The sequence below is a fragment of the Electrophorus electricus genome, chromosome 4 (genome assembly GCF_041902795.1).
Source record: "Electrophorus electricus isolate QZ-2024a chromosome 4, ASM4190279v1, whole genome shotgun sequence".
NCBI classification, from domain to species: domain Eukaryota; kingdom Metazoa; phylum Chordata; class Actinopteri; order Gymnotiformes; family Gymnotidae; genus Electrophorus; species Electrophorus electricus.
Window position 1 is genome coordinate 26,094,420 of NC_137500.1, and position 18,315 is coordinate 26,112,734.

At 46.9% G+C, this 18,315-nt stretch overlaps 1 protein-coding gene across 5 annotated transcripts in view; it reads right to left on the minus strand.

Annotated features, from left to right (window-relative positions):
* Positions 1-2,541: 2,541 nt before the first annotated feature.
* spock1 (SPARC (osteonectin), cwcv and kazal like domains proteoglycan 1) overlaps positions 2,542-18,315 on the minus strand; it is a 185,425-nt gene continuing 169,651 nt past the window's right edge. For 4 of the 5 annotated variants that reach the window (XM_027007199.3, XM_027007197.3, XM_081712943.1 and 1 more), the window contains 5 exons: positions 9,125-9,241; positions 8,748-8,969; positions 8,564-8,626; positions 6,811-6,948; positions 2,542-6,182 (listed from right to left, as the gene is read on the minus strand). In XM_027007199.3, coding sequence (XP_026863000.1) covers positions 5,986-6,182; positions 6,811-6,948; positions 8,564-8,626; positions 8,748-8,969; positions 9,125-9,241 — 737 coding nt within the window. In that variant the 3' untranslated portion in view covers positions 2,542-5,985. The remainder of the gene's footprint in view (positions 6,183-6,810; positions 6,949-8,563; positions 8,627-8,747; positions 8,970-9,124; positions 9,242-18,315) is intronic. The other variant, XM_081712944.1, reaches the window with a different exon arrangement.

Below are 18,315 nucleotides of genomic sequence, written 5' to 3' on the forward strand. Positions count from 1 at the left end.
AAAGGAACAGTGACAGTGAGTGTGTGTGTGTGTGTGTGTGTGTGTGTGTGTGTGTGTGTGTGTGTAGAGGCTTGTTCAAGGGCACTTCTCTACTATCTATTAACCAGATGTGTATGGGTAATAAATTGTCTATATGAAATAATTTCCCCATTCTTTGTCTTATCTTCTTCTTCTCCCTGAGAGCCATTTATCCTCTCTACCCTGTATGTGCGCACACACACACACACACACACACACACACACACACACACACACACACACACACACACACACACACACACACACTGTCCAAGGTCTCTGGCTTTCACCAAAAGAAAAAAGAATCAGCCGGTACAGAACATGTATAGACATAACAAGCGCTCGGTGAAGTCTCAGACAGTCACGGGCGCCTCAGACTTTTCTACAGCAAAATGTTCCTTATGCACGGGACGGCACGGCACGCAGTATATTCCTTAAACCAACCCCAGAATCAGTGATGTACTACCACTTAGTGCCTAGTGTGTTTCAACACGATGGGATCCAACACAGCACATGCGTTGTGTGCGTGCGCGTGTGCGCTGATGACGCGACAGTACCCCGTGCGGAGCCGTTTCTTGCTCCCACAGGCAGTGCACGCGGACGTGTGTCACTGCCTTGCTGTGCTCTGCTTTCGTTTGTCACTCACTTATTCCTCCACCATTCTTCACTCTGATCTCCACAGTAGCATTCCTGTCACATTCTGCCCTCCCCTCCCCTCCTCTCCTCCCGCGAGAGACGCGGTAAGGCTTCACGCTCCTGCTCTGAAATATCAAGTGGAATAATGAAGAATTTAAGAGCCACAAAGTCAGAAATATAACACCGCGTGTTAGAACCGGTTTGGGGACCGGTGGTGCGTTGGGTTCCGCACAGCCGACGGGTCTTTGGGCTTGCTTAACACTGCTTATTAACACACTAAAACACGTCCATTTAAAGAGGTGGCGTTTCATATATGCGTGCGTGTGTGTGTGTTTCACAGTAAAGGTCGCAGTCACAAGGGGACAATGATGCGAATGCAAAGTTTTGCCCACTGTGGAATTTTTGTGCCACTATTGCGTGTGAAGTCGAACTAGCAGATCGCGTTGCACAAATGTTAGCGCAACAGTCGATGCAGGCCGAGTCCACGTTAATACACCTCGTAGCATAACAAGATAACACTGTACTGAAGTCAGCTCGCTGAAACTCCATACATTAACCCACCGAGTTTGTTTTGTGTTAATATGGCCTCCTGAAGCATCGATCACTGTATAAAAAGAAGCAGCCCTGGTGATTTTCCTTTTTTCCCATTCTGCCAGTCATAATCGCTAATAATAGCTCAATAAAACCGAGTCGTAGCAATTGCATGTTTCTCTGGAGAAAACACAAGCCTTGGCATATGCTGCATCTATCCACCGTACACAAGGGACGTTTAAAATGTCTCTTTATTTTCTGACAGCGTCTGAGCGGGAGAAAAGTGACATGCTGAAAACGGGCATTTTAAACGCTCCAGATGGCGGGAATCCCCCCGCCGCTTCCTGTGAAAAGACTGCGGTGCGGCTGTCTGCGCTTGGCTGCTTTTGTCTTAGGTGAGATGGCCATTACGTGACGGAGGAGTTCGGAGATCCCAGCTAGGACTCCTGCGGCAACGAGAGCCGTTAGAGGCCTCCAAGTGGAGCACGGGACGAACGCAGCGAACGAGAGAACGTGGCGCGGTGTGTGCATGAAAGGGAGAAGAAAGGCAGGCAGAGAGAGAGAGAGAGAGAGAGAGAGAGAGAGAGAGAGAGAGAGAGAGAGAGAGAGAGAGAGAGAGAGAGAGAGAGATAGATAGAGAGAGAGAGAGATAGAGAGAGAGAGAGAGAGAGAGAGAGAGAGAGAGAGAGAGAGAGAGAGATAGATAGAGAGAGAGAGAGATAGAGAGATAGAGAGAGAGAGAGAGAGAGAGAGAGATAGAGAGAGAGAGAGAGAGAGAAGACTAGGGAACGACAGATGAACCTGTTATAGGCAGAGAGAGGTGGACAGGCGGAGGAATGAATTTTACCGCCTGCCCCACGAATGGACGAACGGAAGCGCAATGCGGGAATTAAGGTGTGTCAGGTGGAGAGAGAGCGCGCGGGTGGCACAGCGCGAGCTCGGGGCGTCAGAGAACAACAGCAACAGAACAACACCTCGAGACGAAGGCGCACAGCGGACGGGACATCGCTTTACTCCTGTCAGGCCGAAGTGATCAGCCTCGGATGCTCGATGCGCTACCGGCGCGGTGAGGACGTTGAGAATAAGCGGTTATGATGGGTGGCTCGCCACGTGCTTCCCGTGGAGAGATGAAGAGCAAATCCAAGGTACTTGTATCCTATCAATACTGTGCCACGGAGAGCTACTTCAGCTGGCTGAACCGTGAATGATGATGGTAAGGACTTCAGAAGAACTTGTCACAATCTGCTGTGTTCAGAATAATTTAAGTGAGCAAATTCCCCATTAGCAAGTTTCCATCTGCATGTCAGAGGCTTCTTACCCAATCAAACGAGAGTAAAAAAGGACCGCGAGGAGGTGGACAAGGACAGACTCCAGATTTATTCAGACAAACATATTCTCGTGGAACCGTTATACATTTAAAGTAAAATAAACAGGGAAAAAAATCAACAACAACAACAAAAAAAAACCAAACAAATAAAAATCCAAAAACCCAAACCAAAACAAATAAAACAAACCAAAATAGCTCAGCTCAAAACATCAACATTCCAGTGTGACTCAGGAGCATGGGGAAAGGGGGCGGGGCTAAGGGGGCGGGGAAAGAAGACAGGCATAAAACTGAGAACACTAGAGAACACAGAGTTAGTGGAGGAGAGGAGCTACACTACAGTCAGGACTAGAGGGGACTTATACACCCAACCTCTGAATGCAAACAGACAAAGCCACACTACCGTATTATATTACATCATTTTAGTACTCTTAATTAAGTCTTTTTTTTCCTGCTGTTATTATTGTTATCTTTACAAAGTAAAAAATATAGAGAATTAACAAAGAAGACTCTTGCAAATATGGCCATTTACTGTAATCTGTGTATCAGTGGTATCTGCAGTAGCATTAGCAGTACTGTTGTCTGTGTTTGTGCGTGTGTTAAACAGGTGACTATAAGAGAGAGAGAGAGAGAGAGCGTGCGCTCCGCGCAGGACACCAGACGTCTGGGCTGGACGAAGGAGGGGGCGGGGGGTTTGCACCGTAATGCCCTGCTTCCATCAGACAAGGGCAAAGGTCAGCAACCTTGTCCCTATTACACATATTTAGAGGGCAGACGGGGCAAACAGAGTTACTGCTGGTGTAGGTCAGTGTGTTTGTGTGTAGGCCAATCATCAAAATCAGCAAGTCGGTGCTGGTGTCTGTCATCAGAGATAGATAGTGAGAGTTCATGACGTGGTCCTGAAGGGCCGAGGGAAAGAACGCCAGCCTCATCACAGACACGCTTCCATTGGGAGAAATCGGAAATATATATCTGCGTATATTTAGTGTGTTTTTAAAATCTCAGCATATGTTACAAGCTCAGCGATTGTAAATGAAATAAATGAGACTCACATGGAAGGAAGCACATAGAGGAGGGAGAGAGAGAAGTGAGAGAGTAAGAGAAGAGGAGATTAGAGAGATGTATGAGCAAAAACAAGAAGTGAGATGAGACTTTGCATTCTGCATACACACACACACACACACACACACAGAGACATACACACACACACACACACACACACACACACTACACCACACCACACACAGAGACACACACACACAGCACACCACACACAGAGACACACACACACACACACACACACACACACACACATAGATAAACATCTCAGGGGCATCAGACTAAACTAACGCGGGAGACATTAATAACACAACAACAGAGGATACGTGCGTCTAGGCGACAGAGAGACTGAACTGAGCTAAAGTGATTGGATCAGACAGTAAGTCTTCCCATCAGTAATGCAGTTCACAGCAATCTGTCTGTGCGCTGATCAGAGAACAGAGGAAGGGTTCTGATTTGACTACGCATTAAGCCCTGTGCTCACGGCTAGACCATGTGTACCCATCAGTCCACCCTATCCACACACACACACACACAAAGCAAAAATGAAAAGAGAGTTTTGAGGCGCTGACAGCTCCAATTCAAAACAATGCTACTGGACGGTGCTCACGGCAGAGGACAGCAGCAAAAGCTCGGGCTGCTTCCGTTTTCCTCGACCAGCTGTCAAGTCTAAAAGGCTGCCTGCACTTTGAGAAAAGTCATTTTTCCTACCAAAAGCACCACAGCAAGGTTAACAAAGGCGGCTGCCGTGACACTGAGGGGGAGGGCCAGGTCTCAGCGCAGTGGCTGAGAAGGTGTGTGGGGGAGCAGTGGAAAGGGCAGGGTGAGGGACACACACACACACACTCACACGCGCACGCGCATGTACGTACACACACGCACATACACACACACACACACGTACGTACACACACATGCACATACACACACATACATACACACGCACACACACACACTCACACACACGCACGTACACACACACACACACGTACGTACACACACACGCACGCGCATGTACGTACACACACGCACATACACACACACGCACACACGTATGTACACACACACGCACATACACACACGTACATACACACGCACACACACACACGCACGTACACACACACACGCACGTACGTACACACACACACGTACGTACACACACACACAGTCACACACACACACACACAGTCACACACACAGTTACACACACACAGTCTCACACACACACACACATTCACACACACACACAGTCACATACACACACACACACACACACAGTCACACACAACCCACCAAGAAGGATAGAGTAGTAAAAAAAAAATTCCTACTACAAGTATATTTTATATAGCAAAGGATTGTTTGGCTAAATTATAATGAATGTTCCTTTCTGTTTTTCATTCATGTTTGATCTGTAGATTGTGGAACACGGGGTTGTGACTGTCAGAGGGGTGGCGCTCAGGTCTGTAAAACACAAACACACGCACATACACAGACGCATGCTTGGAGGCTGTCGGCAGCACTGTGCCAACCATCCAGAGAAAGAAGGAACGCGATAGCAGCAGCTAACAACAGCTTTATCACAGAGCGAAACGCATCGCACGCTCGTCGGCTTTCCAGAGGCTCCCAACCAAAATAATAAAAACAAAAACAAAACACCAGCGCTTTGTCACCTCCACGTTGGGGAACATGCACAGGCCCGTTGAGGTTCTCACTAAAGCCTTCTAGAACACTCCAGAACCCTTGGGAAATCTCCCGCACCTCCCAGGACAGAATATCTACATCTACGAGAACGTTTGAGAACTCCCCCCATCCCACCCCCAGTGACAAAAGGCTGCTAGAACATGCAGGGGTTTTCCAGAAGGCCTGCGTGGGACACTCTGGGGTGGAGGGAGACGGAGCACAAAGCGTCACGCCTCATCCGTCTGAGAAGAAAGAGAAATATTTACAGCCATGGCTCTCAGATGGCTTCGGCTTCGCACTAGAAGCTCTAGAGAGAGAAAGAACAAAGAAGAGGGTTACAGACTCCTGTATAAGAAAACAGGAAAGAAGAAGGGATGAGAGGGAGAGGAAAGAGGATCAGGAATAACGGGAGAGAGAGATGGAGATAGAGAAAAGGATGGCATAGGATCAGAAGTCGCCACTTCCAGAGGAAGACTGCATTAGCTGAAGGAAAAATGGTAACGAGAGTCTTTGCAGGTTTACATTGTTTAGGAGGAACAGAGAAGATGGCGGAAAAGAAAGGAAGTGGAAGAAGGATGAGTGAGCAGGTTCTAAAATGAGAGAGAGAGTCGGGGTCAGACTCGGAGGTGGAGTTGACATTAAAAAGGTCAGATCCAGATTGAACGGTCGGAATGGCTTCAGAACTGTGCATTTCGATGGGCTTCCCTGGTTGGCTGGCAGGAGATGAGGGGGCGGAGCTACCAGATATAGCCAGTCTCATCTTCTTTGTCATCCTCTTCGTCCTCGTCGTCCTCAATGGCCCCGCGGGGGCGGAGCCGGCCGCGTCTGTCCTGTCGGCGTCGGCCGTGCTGTGGAGGTTCGCCTTCCTCTGGGTCATCGAGGAGGATCACGGCTCCGCCACTGCCGAAATCTCCCGAGGTCTCCTGATCCTCCTCTGCATAAATACACGCAGACACGTGCACACACACACGCACGCGTATGCACACAGGAACAGGTGATTGGTGAATTCGGTTAATACTGGAGTAACAGGTGCTGTGAGATGAGATATGAGGGGGGAGATGAATAGAGAGCCAGCAGGGCTCCATTATTTATCTATTATACTCGTCTACTGCGGACACGAGAACGTCACTGTCTGGAGTTATAGACCCACAGATATCTCATTAAACAAGCCTAATACATTCTCTGCACACACACACACACTCACTCTGTCTCTTTTACTCCATCTCTCTCTTTCTCACTCACGATCACACACTCACGAAGCAGATATGCCTCCCTAACACACACATCTCTCTCTCTCTCTCTCTGTGATGTCCTGTATTCACTGGGTGTCTCACAGGGCAAACTACACAAGATTTCATGGGCCACGTGTGAATGGCTTTGTGTATTTTAATCGGGCGATAGTGATGCGATCACTAGGGTGTGTTTGTGAGCATGGGGCAGTGATGTGATCACTAGAGTGTGTTTGTGAGTTTGGGACAGTGATGCAATCACTAGGGTGTGTTTGTTAGTGTGGGGTGATAGTGATGTGATCATTAGGGTGTGTTTGTGAGTGTGGGTCCTACCACAGACGGGGGGGCCTTGTTTTCTGGAGCCTGCAATCTCATTGCCGTACTTATCAACACACCAACACTGGCCTGTGCTGCCATGACACTGCATAGACTTAAAGTAGCCATCCTCCGCACAGCGTGGGATATACGCACCTAGAGAGAGAGAGATGAAAGGGGAGGGAAAGAGAGAGAGGGAAGGAGGAGAGAGAATAAGGAGAGGAAAAGAGAGAGAACGAGAAGCAGAGTGAGAGAAAAGTGTGAGAGAAAGAGAAGGACATAGAGAGAGTGAGAGAGAGAGAGAGAAGGAGAGATGGAAGGAGGAGAGAGTATAAGGAGAGAAAAAGGGAGTGAGAGAAAAGAGAGAGAAAGAGAGAAGGACACAGAGTGAGAGAGAGAGAGAGAGATGGAAGGAGGAGAGAGAATAAGGAGAGAAAAAGAAGGAGAGAGAAGCAGAGTGAGAGAAAAGTGTGAGAGAAAGAGAGAGAAGGACACAGAGAGAGTGAGAGAGAGAGAGAGAGAGAAGGAGAGATGGAAGGAGGAGAGAGAATAAGGAGAGAAAAAGGGAGTGAGAGAAAAGAGTGAGAGAAAGAGAGAAGGACACAGAGAGAGAGAGAGAGATGGAAGGAGGAGAGAGAATGAGAGGAAAAGAGGGAGAACGAGAAGCAGAGTGAGAGAAAAGTGAGAGAAAGAGAAGGACAGAGAGAGTGAGAGAGAGAGAGAAGGAGAGATGGAAGGAGGAGAGAGAATAAGGAGAGAAAAAGGGAGTGAGAGAAAAGAGTGAGAGAAAGAGAAGGACACAGAGTGAGAGAGAGAGAAAGAGATGGAAGGAGGAGAGAGAATAAGGAGAGAAAAAGGGAGTGAGAGAAAAGAGTGTGAGAGAAAGAGAGAAGGACACAGAGAGAGAGAGAGAGATGGAAGGAGGAGAGAGAATAAGGAGAGAAAAAGAAGGAGAGAGAAGCAGAGTGAGAGAAAGAGAGAGAAGGACAGAGAGGGAGAGAGAGAGAGAGAGAGAGAGAGAGAGAGAGAGAGAGGCATAACTAACTGGGCCATTGCTGGTGTTAAAATACATAAATCAATTCCCAAAATATTGTATTTTTATATGGTGAGATAAGAGATCCATTCCACTGCATTATAACTGAGATCGAGAATCAATACTGCAGCTCCCGCACTCCTCGTTCTGACAGATGCCGGACACCAAGCGGCCGAGGACGAACCGGCCTGGCGTCCACATTCACACAGCGGCCAATACGGGAACGCCGACTGGATTTCACCTTTCCAAAATGCGTTTCTTACACCCGCACATGTACACACACACACACACACACACACACACACAAATACAGGCTCTTGAACTGTGTTATGGGCTGAGTGATTAAACAGTTATGAGTGTGTGGGATTATGGATGCCCGCTGGAATGCACAGAGCCGGAGGGCGGGACGCTCAGGGCAGGAGTGACAGCCAGAGTGTGCGTTATTGATCACAGAGGGAAATATCTAGAGTGGACGCACATAAATCACACAGAGGCCCATTAGAATTTAAATCAATTATAAGCACACTTCTGCAAGCATACGTCAGCAAGTCTCACACACACACACACACACACACACACTCAAGCACACACACGCGCACGCACACACTCACATACACAAACCTTTTAATGGATGGTGGAAGTTAACACCTGCTTGCTCTATTCAGCGAGATAAATCAGGGGCTTAATGATTGACATATAAAGCCACCTATAAGAGTAATGATTGACATATAAACCCACCTATAAGAGTCTTCCGTCGGCTTTGACTGTGAATCCTGTTCAACTCATTCTGACAGGGTAGACCTGGTGAATACATAGACACACACACACACATTAGCAAATCCATTCACACTTTAGCACTACGATGTTCAGGAAGTGCCACTAAATGATAAGCCTCTCCCTTTTCTCCCTCTCTGTCTCTCACCGTCCGGTTTTTGGAAGCAGTAGCACCACTCGTTGTTGGAGAGCTTCCCGTCTTTGAAGGAGTCACAGGAGTTGAAGAGTGGCCGCATGCACAGCTCGTATTTGTCCAGATAAATGGCACTGAGTTCTGATTGGTCCAGCAGTAGGTCATAGTTCATATCCAACTTGTTGAACATCCAACCAAGAGAGTCCTTACAGATGGGTAGTATGCTGGTGTCGAAACCTACAGGACAGGAAAGAGACAGGTCTCACCAGCACCCCCTCCCACACACACACACACACACACACACACACACACACACACACACTACACACACATACACACACACACACACACACACACACACACACACACACACACACACACACAAGGCTTACGTCCTTGGGCGATATCGTTGGCAGAAGTCTTCAGATCTCGGTTTGCATCTAAGTGTAGCACACCGAACCAATCCTTTAGCCTGGAGGCCAAACTCCTCAGATCAGTGTCACTGCAGGCTACACACACACACACACACACACACACACACACACACACACACTTCATTATCAAGCTAACAAAAGGAACAATTCTTCTATTACCAGATCAGTAATAGAAAGCCAGAATGAATATGTATCCCCTTTCACAGCTGAATGCCAACAATGCCCATTGAAGTCCTGGATGGGTAGTGACCCAGGACAGCCGGGCGCCACGCAACTCTCTCAGCCTCAAAACAATCTGGACATAAAAGCCCACAAGCTGCCTGGGTTGGCAGGCCGGGCGTGTGTGCGGGTGGGGGCACACGCCGCAGTCTGGTGGAGAGCAGTAAACAGCCTCCAGGATGAGCCGGGCAGCCAGCGTGACCGCACAGGACCGCGATAGGCCAGTAAAGGCAAACGTCATCAGAGGAGGTCCTGACCACCGCACCACCCACGACAACCCGCCTCTCCTCATCGGCTGACGCACCCCGACCCCGACAGCTTCTGTTGGCTGGTCCAAACCAAGTATATCGGAATTGCATCTGGTGCCATCCTCAGTCATCATACTACAACAGCGCTGCGGTCTGAATGTCGGGATCGCCAGTGGAATTCACCCCAGGAAGAGTGCGGAGGAGTCTACTGGAAGCACTGGTCACTACAGCCTCCCAAAACAGAACGTCAGCATCGCGCGGAATTTCACTCTGAAAACGAGTGAGCCTCACGGGTAGTGCATGATTTACACCCAACCTCATCATGTTGGACTACTCCCACAGCCAGTGCCTGTCTCTTTGCTTTTGATTTTCAAGATGTCAGTTTGCATATGTGTGTAATTTCCAAGATGTCAGTCATTCATACCCTCTCTTAGCGTAATTACAATGGCATCTCCTAATAATAAACACACCAGTGGAATCAACCCACTCGTTCGGAGTAAGTGTGTTTCAAATATGAGACAAGGAAATTACTTCTAGAGAATGAATAATCAGAGCAGCACGCTAAAGTGGCACGTATAGTGCGCGCCATCAAAGAGACTTGTACATTTTCAGAATGAAATTATATGGTGTGCGAGCCCTTCACAAACTCCGGTTTTGTGGCCGCGACGCTCGTGAGTCTGCTGCTCTGGAGCTTCATTGTGTTTTGATGCTTGGTGTCAATTTGGAAGCTCTGGTTAGGGTGCATTAGTGTCATAGCACCAGTCTATTTAATTCAACAAGCCAGTGTTCACCACCACTACCCAAAGAGAGAGGGGGGAGAGGGAGGGGTGTGTGTGTGTGTGTGTGTGTGTGTGTGTGTGTGTGTGTGTGTGTGTGTGTGTGTGTGTGTGTGTGTGTGTGTGTGTGTGTGTGTGTGTGTGTGTGTGTGTGTGTGTGTGTGTGTGTGTGTGTGTTTCTTATTCAGTACTTGTTCAAAGCTCCCACCTGCTGCCTCATGCATATATCCCTGCAGGCCCAGTGTGCAGTCATGTCTTGAAACCTGGGTGTGGAATTTTTCTTTTCATCCTTCATCCTTCCCTTATTCTCACTCTCTGTACCCTGCTCTTCTTTACCTCTCGAACCCACTATTCTCTCTATTCTTTGTTCTGTCCATCCTGGATTCCGCGGTGGGTCTGGGCACAGACACATGCGCTAGAATTCGTGATTTGGCAATTATGAATAAAAAAATGCATGAGGTTTTTTTTTTTTATGTTAATTACATTTAATAAGTAATTACACTAAACAAACAGAAATGGATAAATGCTCATGAGCAGTATGAACAAAGCAGAATACATATTAAATATTATAAACACTAAAGTGTAAAATAAAAGCTATTGGGAATTTAAAGTACTCATTTACATTTCTTGGTGCATGTACAATTTATCTTTGGTAGCTGAATGGCTACCTGCCCAAACCCTTCCAGTAGATGCCAATTTCAGCACTGACCCTGGAGCTCTACTCATGGGTCCAACTCTGATGTGTGCATCTTAGATGCACAGCCCCTATGCATAGCCCAGAACCGCACAGTTCCAGAGCCCATCATTTCCAGAGCTGCCCTCAGTTCCAGAGCTCCTACACTCTAGCAGAGAACACACTCAGGCCTACAGCAATTTGATCTCCGCTCACATATTTATAAGGATTTGTCACAAACATCTTTTGCAAAAGAAAAGAAACATCATAAACTAGACACTATTAGCAATCTGCGCTCCGCATGCCTGAATGCCCAGTCTGAAAAATGCTTTATCAACATTACATTTTATTATTTGCTTTCCACAATACATGTTGTCACTTAAACTGCTTATTCCCTCACCTCTCCTGCACATTCTGTGTGTTATCCTATTTGGTCCTCTTCTGCTCTGGCTCCACCCTCTCTCCACCTTGGCTTCAGCTTCTCATTATCACTCAAACTTGTGTCCCTTAACCTTGTAATCACCGACTCTGTACGTTGTCCATGTTTTCGGTTTCTGCTTAGAGTCTGCCTCATGTTTTAGGTCGTTTGCCTGTTTTCTGGGTTATGAGAATGGACTTGTCTGCAATTTCTCACTGTCTTTGTTTGAACCCTACTGTGGGTCCTGATGCTCAGTCTTGGATTTTCCCCAAAACTCTCTTTGCACACATACACCCTCCTGCCTCCGCCTCACACGTCTCTCATAGCGCTACACTGCTATAATAAAAGTTGTCTACCCAAGATAAAGGTCCCTGCATTTATTTGTTTGAAAACCTTATTTTTTGTGTTTTTGTGATGAGCAGTGTCATATGTGCCAAGACATATTTCATGAGCATGACATGCACTGGCAAATAGAAACGATTCTTGTGAATCCATTCCGCACACAGGCTCTCAAACATGCTAATCGTATTTGCTAGGGAACACATGAAGTAGAAAAGAAATTAAACAGCTTTGTATATTCGGGGTGGGGGTGGGGGGTGGGGGGCTGTGTGGGTGTTTGTGTGTGGTTTAAAAGCAGAAGTATCTCCTGAAAAGGGAGGTGAAACACTCTAAACCAACACAATCCAGCACATCTGATCTAGCCAAATAAGGTATTCATGAATATCTGAATATTAGAGCAAGGTGTGCTTGAACTGATCTGTGCAGGAACTAACACAGGTATGTTACCTTAGTGTGGGAACTAACAAGTGTGCTGGATTAATATGAGAACTAACAGAAGTATTCTGGATAAACATGCAACAGAGGTGTGCTGGATAAGTGTGTTAACTAACAGAGGTGTGCTGGATTAGTGTGTTAACTAATAGGTGTGCTGGATTGGTGTACGAACTAACAGAGGTGTACTGGATTAGGAACTAACAGAGATGTCCTGGATTAGTGTGAGGACTAACAGAGGAGTACTGGAATAGTGTGAGGACTAACAGAGAAGTACTGGAATAGTGTGAGGACTAACAGAGGTGTGCTGGAATAGTGTGGGAACTAACAGAGGAGTACTGGAATAATGTGGGAACTAACAGAGGTGTCCTGGATTAGTGTGGGAACTAACAGAGATGTGCTGGAATAGTGTGGGAACTAACAGAGTTGTCCTGGATTAGTGTGGGAACTAACAGAGATGTGCTGGATTAGGAACTAACAGAGGTGTGCTGGAATAGTGTGAGGACTAACAGGTGTGCTGGATTAGTGTGAGGACTAACAGAGGTGTGCTGGATTAGGAACTAACAGAGGTGTGCTGGAATAGTGTGAGGACTAACAGAGGTGTGCTGTAATAGTGTGGGAACTAACAGAGGAGTTCTGGAATAGTGTGGGAACTAACAGAGGTGTCCTGGATTAGTGTGGGAACTAACAGAGGTGTGCTGGAATAGTGTGAGGACTAACAGAGGTGTGCTGGAATAGTGTGAGGACTAACAGGTGTGCTGGATTAGTGTGAGGACTAACAGAGGTGTGCTGGATTAGGAACTAACAGAGGTATGCTGGAATAGTGTGAGGACTAACAGAGGTGTGCTGGATTAGTGTGAGGACTAACAGAGGTGTGCTGGATTAGTGTGAGGACTAACAGAAGTGTCCTGCCATTTTTATGTTTTCGCTCAGTGGGCTGCTGGATGTTTCCTGGAATCTGCACGCGTTCAGCAAGGCCCTGTGGATACTCCTACTTCTGCTCAGTTGGTAACTGCTGTGTGCTTTGTGCTGCCATAGTAGATACAGCTATCTATACTTCATTCAGTATGTCTGGAGGTACTCATCACAATCTCTGGAACTGCATATGTACCTGTGTGTGTGTGTGTGTGTGTGTGTGTGTGTGTGTGTGTGTGTCCTACTGAAATCTTTACACATTTTCATAAACATTACTCTACTAATGAATAATAAAGCCACAGACATAATAGCCAGTAAAAAAAACACATACAAACCCTCACATACACCCGCCCTCACACACAAATGTGTACACACACACAAAGAAATGACTTGTCACACAGGCAAGCTAGCACAAACATATAAAGACACTCACACTCGGGAACCTTAGTTGTACATGCAACTCACACACTTTTGCAACCAAGTGTGTGTGTGTGTGTGTGTGTGTGTGTGTGTGTGTGTGTGTGTTTGTGGAGGGCTGTTTGCTTGGTGTATGGGAGGAAGTTGTCTTATTTTGTACATATTTATCTGAAATTGAGCTGCGGATTTGAAAAGAGATTTTTTTGTTTGTTTGGGGCCTATATGAATCCTGGCCACGAATAGAGAGAGAGTGGATAAAAAAGAAGAAGAAAACAAGATAGTGAATAGTAATCCGACCCATTCTGGTAGGAGAATGAGAGAGACACAGCTGGGACCCTGTATATGTCATTTCCCTCTGTGTTTATGTGTGTACATGTGTGTGCCCACACACGATCCCCACTCCAATTATAAGTCTGGCAGTGAGAAGATCCATTCAGTAAGGCACGTAGCCTTAGAAAACTATGGAAACTCCTAACATGCCAAACAAATTCAGCTCAGGCTATGAGAGAGAGAGAGAGAGAGAGCGCGCGAGAGGAGGGTGTCTGCTGTGGGTGTCAAGCAGAGCTAGTAACCAGAGACAGTGATGACTGAGCCCACAGACACACACACAGAGAAATGGGAGCGGGAGGGAAGTGACCTCCAAGTCCCAGATCCGGCTGTGTATTGGTACATGCATGTGCACAGGACAGAGCAGGAAGGCAGTTTTGAAGTAGCACTGACGCACTGAAACAAGAATAAAAGCTCTGAGGAACCTCTTCACTGTTAATTAGTGCTGGAGTGGGGTGGATATATACGCTTTGTCTCTTTTATATGGTCTTCTGAACTTAACCTGCTAAAGGGCCAGAAAGCAATAACATCCAACTAATACAGGGAAGAGCGAGGTCAGGACTGAGATAGAGAGAGGTTATGAATGCGATAGAGAGAGGTCAGGTCTCAGATAGAGAGGTTATGACTGAGATAGAGAGAGGTCAGGACTGAGATAGAGAGGTTATGAATGAGATAGAGAGGTGGTCAGGACTGAGATAGAGAGGTTATGACTGAGATAGAGAGGTTATGAATGAGATAGAGTGAGGTCAGGACTGAGATAGAGGTCAGGACTGAGATAGAGAGGTTATGACTGAGATAGAGTGAGGTCAGGACTGAGAAAAAGGTTATAATAGAGAGAGTATAAGTTATGACTGGGAGAAAGATCATGACAGAGAGGATCTGACATAGAGAGAGGTGGATGACTGGGAGAGAGAGGTTATGACTGGGAGAGAGAGGTTATGACTGGGAGAGAGAGGTTATGACAGAAAGGTTTTGACTGGGAGATGAAGGTTTTGACTGGGAGAAAGAGATTGTGACTAAAAGCATCTATGATTGAGAGATAGTTTAGCTTGATGAGACTTTATAAGGATTCATTCTTACATGATAGGTTATGACTGGGGGAGAAAGGCTGTGATTGGATAAGAGCAGCCACAACTGGGAGTGAGTTATTCCAAGATAGAAAAGGAAGGTTCAAACTAACAAGGACTCTCCAAAAGTGTGGAGAATGGTCCAGAGAATCCTCACATGTATTTTATGTCAACAGTGCACAAAGATTACAGAAACAAAACATTCTTCAGCGGAACGTGCATATGATGAAAGCTGTGAAGAACATTTTCTGTACATAACATTCAACACGTGTGTGTATGATGCTTAGGTTAACTTAGTCTCAATGTGTGTGTGTGCAGGTGTGTGTGTGATGCTGAGGTGAGGCTTAGCCTCAACCCATGTGTATGTATGTGAGATAGAGAGAGATAGATAGATAGATAGAGAGAGAGAGAGAGAGAGAGAGAGAGAGAGAGAGAGAGAGAGTGCGTTGAGGTGAAGTTTAGCCTCTCAGCCTGAGGCTGCATTTATTTCTGGTATCTCACGCTATTGGACCCACTCTGCTTGGTAGAAGAATGAAACCCAGAAATATCCAGTCTCCTAACTTACCACCAGCAAAGCCTGCTACACACACACACACACACACACACACACACACACACACACATTTACACACATACACACAATGATCTCTTGGGACAGATCTCTATGATGGACTGGTTGTGCTCTGTTTGGAATCATTTCTCTCTGTCTAACACACGCACAAACACACACACATACAACTGACAATGTAATTCAAAAAAAGCAGTGTAAGATCAGAGCCAAGAACTACACAGGCGCACAAACACACATAGAGCTGACCAGGTGCGGTATCTCTAGAGCAGGTGGTTCAGTGAAGATCCAGTTGGCCTGAAGCGACTCTCTACCTGCCAGACTCTATTCACAGTGTGCAGGCACGCACACACACACACATACATACACACACACACACACACACACACCGAGTCATGACCATGCATATTGAGATGCATATTCACCATGATCAGCTCCAAAATAAACATTCAGATTGTTCCCTTTCTTTTCATCTCTTTAGTTGTATTACAGACACAATTTATAACACCTCACCTAAACGTACAGTGCTCTGAATTATGAGATGGTAAATGGAATCTGCCTTTTTTCTTCAAATCTTCCTAAACAAACGCAAGCACCTACCTGTGATTTTGAGAGTGTTTGCATTTGTCAGCTTCACTGCACATAAACGTTCCCTCTTGAACTCGTATCTTTGGAAATAGCTCAAAAGCTCAAAGAGAATGTCTCTGTACTTTTGGAACCGATATCAGTAGCTTCTGCCTCCACTGTAAACAAAACAAGAAAGGCTTGAAAACACCTTTCATCCTGGCACTGAGCGCCGAGCACCGAGAGTTGAGCGCGGGGTGCAGAGAGGCACGTCACAGTGTGGCCCTCTTTCTGCGGAGCTGCCGCACGCGGCTGGCGTGGGGGGCGAAAAAACACAGAGGTCCCCTTCAGCTCTCTGCGTCTGTACTAACGTTTCTGTCTGCATACACTCAGATGGATTCTCATTTGCAATCAGACAGTCTGGGTGATGCAGGGAAAAAAAAGTGCACGTTGTTCACCCGGCAGTAACCGTGAATCCCAGCAGGTCGCACGCTTTTAACAGCCAGCTGTAAGCTGTAACACACACACAGACACACACACACACACACAATTCCAGTGTGTGTATAAGCTGTAACAGACACACACACTTGGTCCCAGGGGCAGCTATGGGCTGGGTGTGTCCTAATGAAGTGGTGGTGTGTTGTGGAAGGCTGTGCTCTCATTCACCCATGCTGCTGTTCACACTCATACTCCAGTCAGCAGGGATGAATCCAGATCACTTAAACAGACTCGCAGCCTTCCAGAGGGACCTTTTCCTAGCACTAATGTTTATTTAGATCCTCATATGTTTGTGTTCATGTCGGGATGTACCGATAAAGGCTCAGTTTCATCTGAGCAGCAGTGATGTGTTCAGGCTGAAGGAAGTCTGTTATTACCCATCTAGGAGGGCAAATACCGGATCCCGTGTGCTGTGATGCAAGTGAGTCCTGCCAGCGGGTCTTCTACACTTGCACAGCACCACTCAGCCACATGCTCTGACTGGAGGAGATGTCCCCGACAGCCAGGCAGGCGCTTGATTGAGCAGAACATCAAACCCAGGAGCCAGAACCAATGACCACACCAAGGGATGGCGCATAGCACAGCTGGGATTCAGACCTCAGCCCTGGTTGCAGGACACACCCCTGTGCTGATCAGCAGGATGCATATATGTTCCTTGAGGGGATTTTATGGCAAAACTATCTTACCATGAAACATGTAAAAATCCCCCACGTCTAGTTTGGAGTACTCCATACATAAAACTCAGCCGTCAGCTCTGGACATGCATACAGATACACACGCTCACACACTTAGTGAGAAGGACATTTCCATGAAATGCCACCCTACAGCAGTGAGCTGAATGACCCTCTCATCTGAGAAAAGCTGATAACATTGAACTGCATTACTCATGGTTGTGTGTGTGTGTGTGTGTGTGTGTGTGTATGGTGTGTGTCAGAGAAATACAGAGAGAGAGAGAGAGAGAGTGGGAGAGATCAAGTGTGTTTGTCAAATGTTCATGTATGTGTGTGTGTGTGTGTGTGTGTGAGAGAGAGAGAGAGAGATTCTGACAAAGTAGATGAAGTGAAGAAACCCAGTGTCTAACTGCAGGCAAGTACACACATGACCCTCAGACCGCAGCCAGTGCACACGTGTGACCCTCAATCACCCACCTCCATCACTCTACTGCCCCTCCATCATCCACCTCCATCACTCTACTGCCCCTCCATCATCCACCTCCATCACTCTACTGCCCCTCCATCACTCACCTCCAACACCCACCTCCATCACTCTACTGCCCCTACGTCATCCACCTCTATCACTCTACTGCCCCTCCATCACCCACCTGCATCACTCTACTGCCCCTACATCATCCACCTCTATCACTCTACTGCTCCTCCATCACCCACCTCTATCACTCTACTGCCCCCCCATCACCCACCTCCATCACCCTGGGGCATCCTCCATCTCTCTATTCCTTTTTCTCTCTGCTTTCCTTCTTTTCTGCCTGTCACTCTTTTCTATATCTCTCTTTCTCTCTGTCAAAAAACATCCCCACCCCACACAAACACACAAATTTGCATTTCACCATTTCACTAGCATTTTCCCTACTTTTGTAGCAGACACATAGTGCCATATACATACAAACACAAATATACACAGAGAGAGAGAGAGAGAGAGAGAGAGAGAGAGAGAGAGAGAGAGAGAGAGAG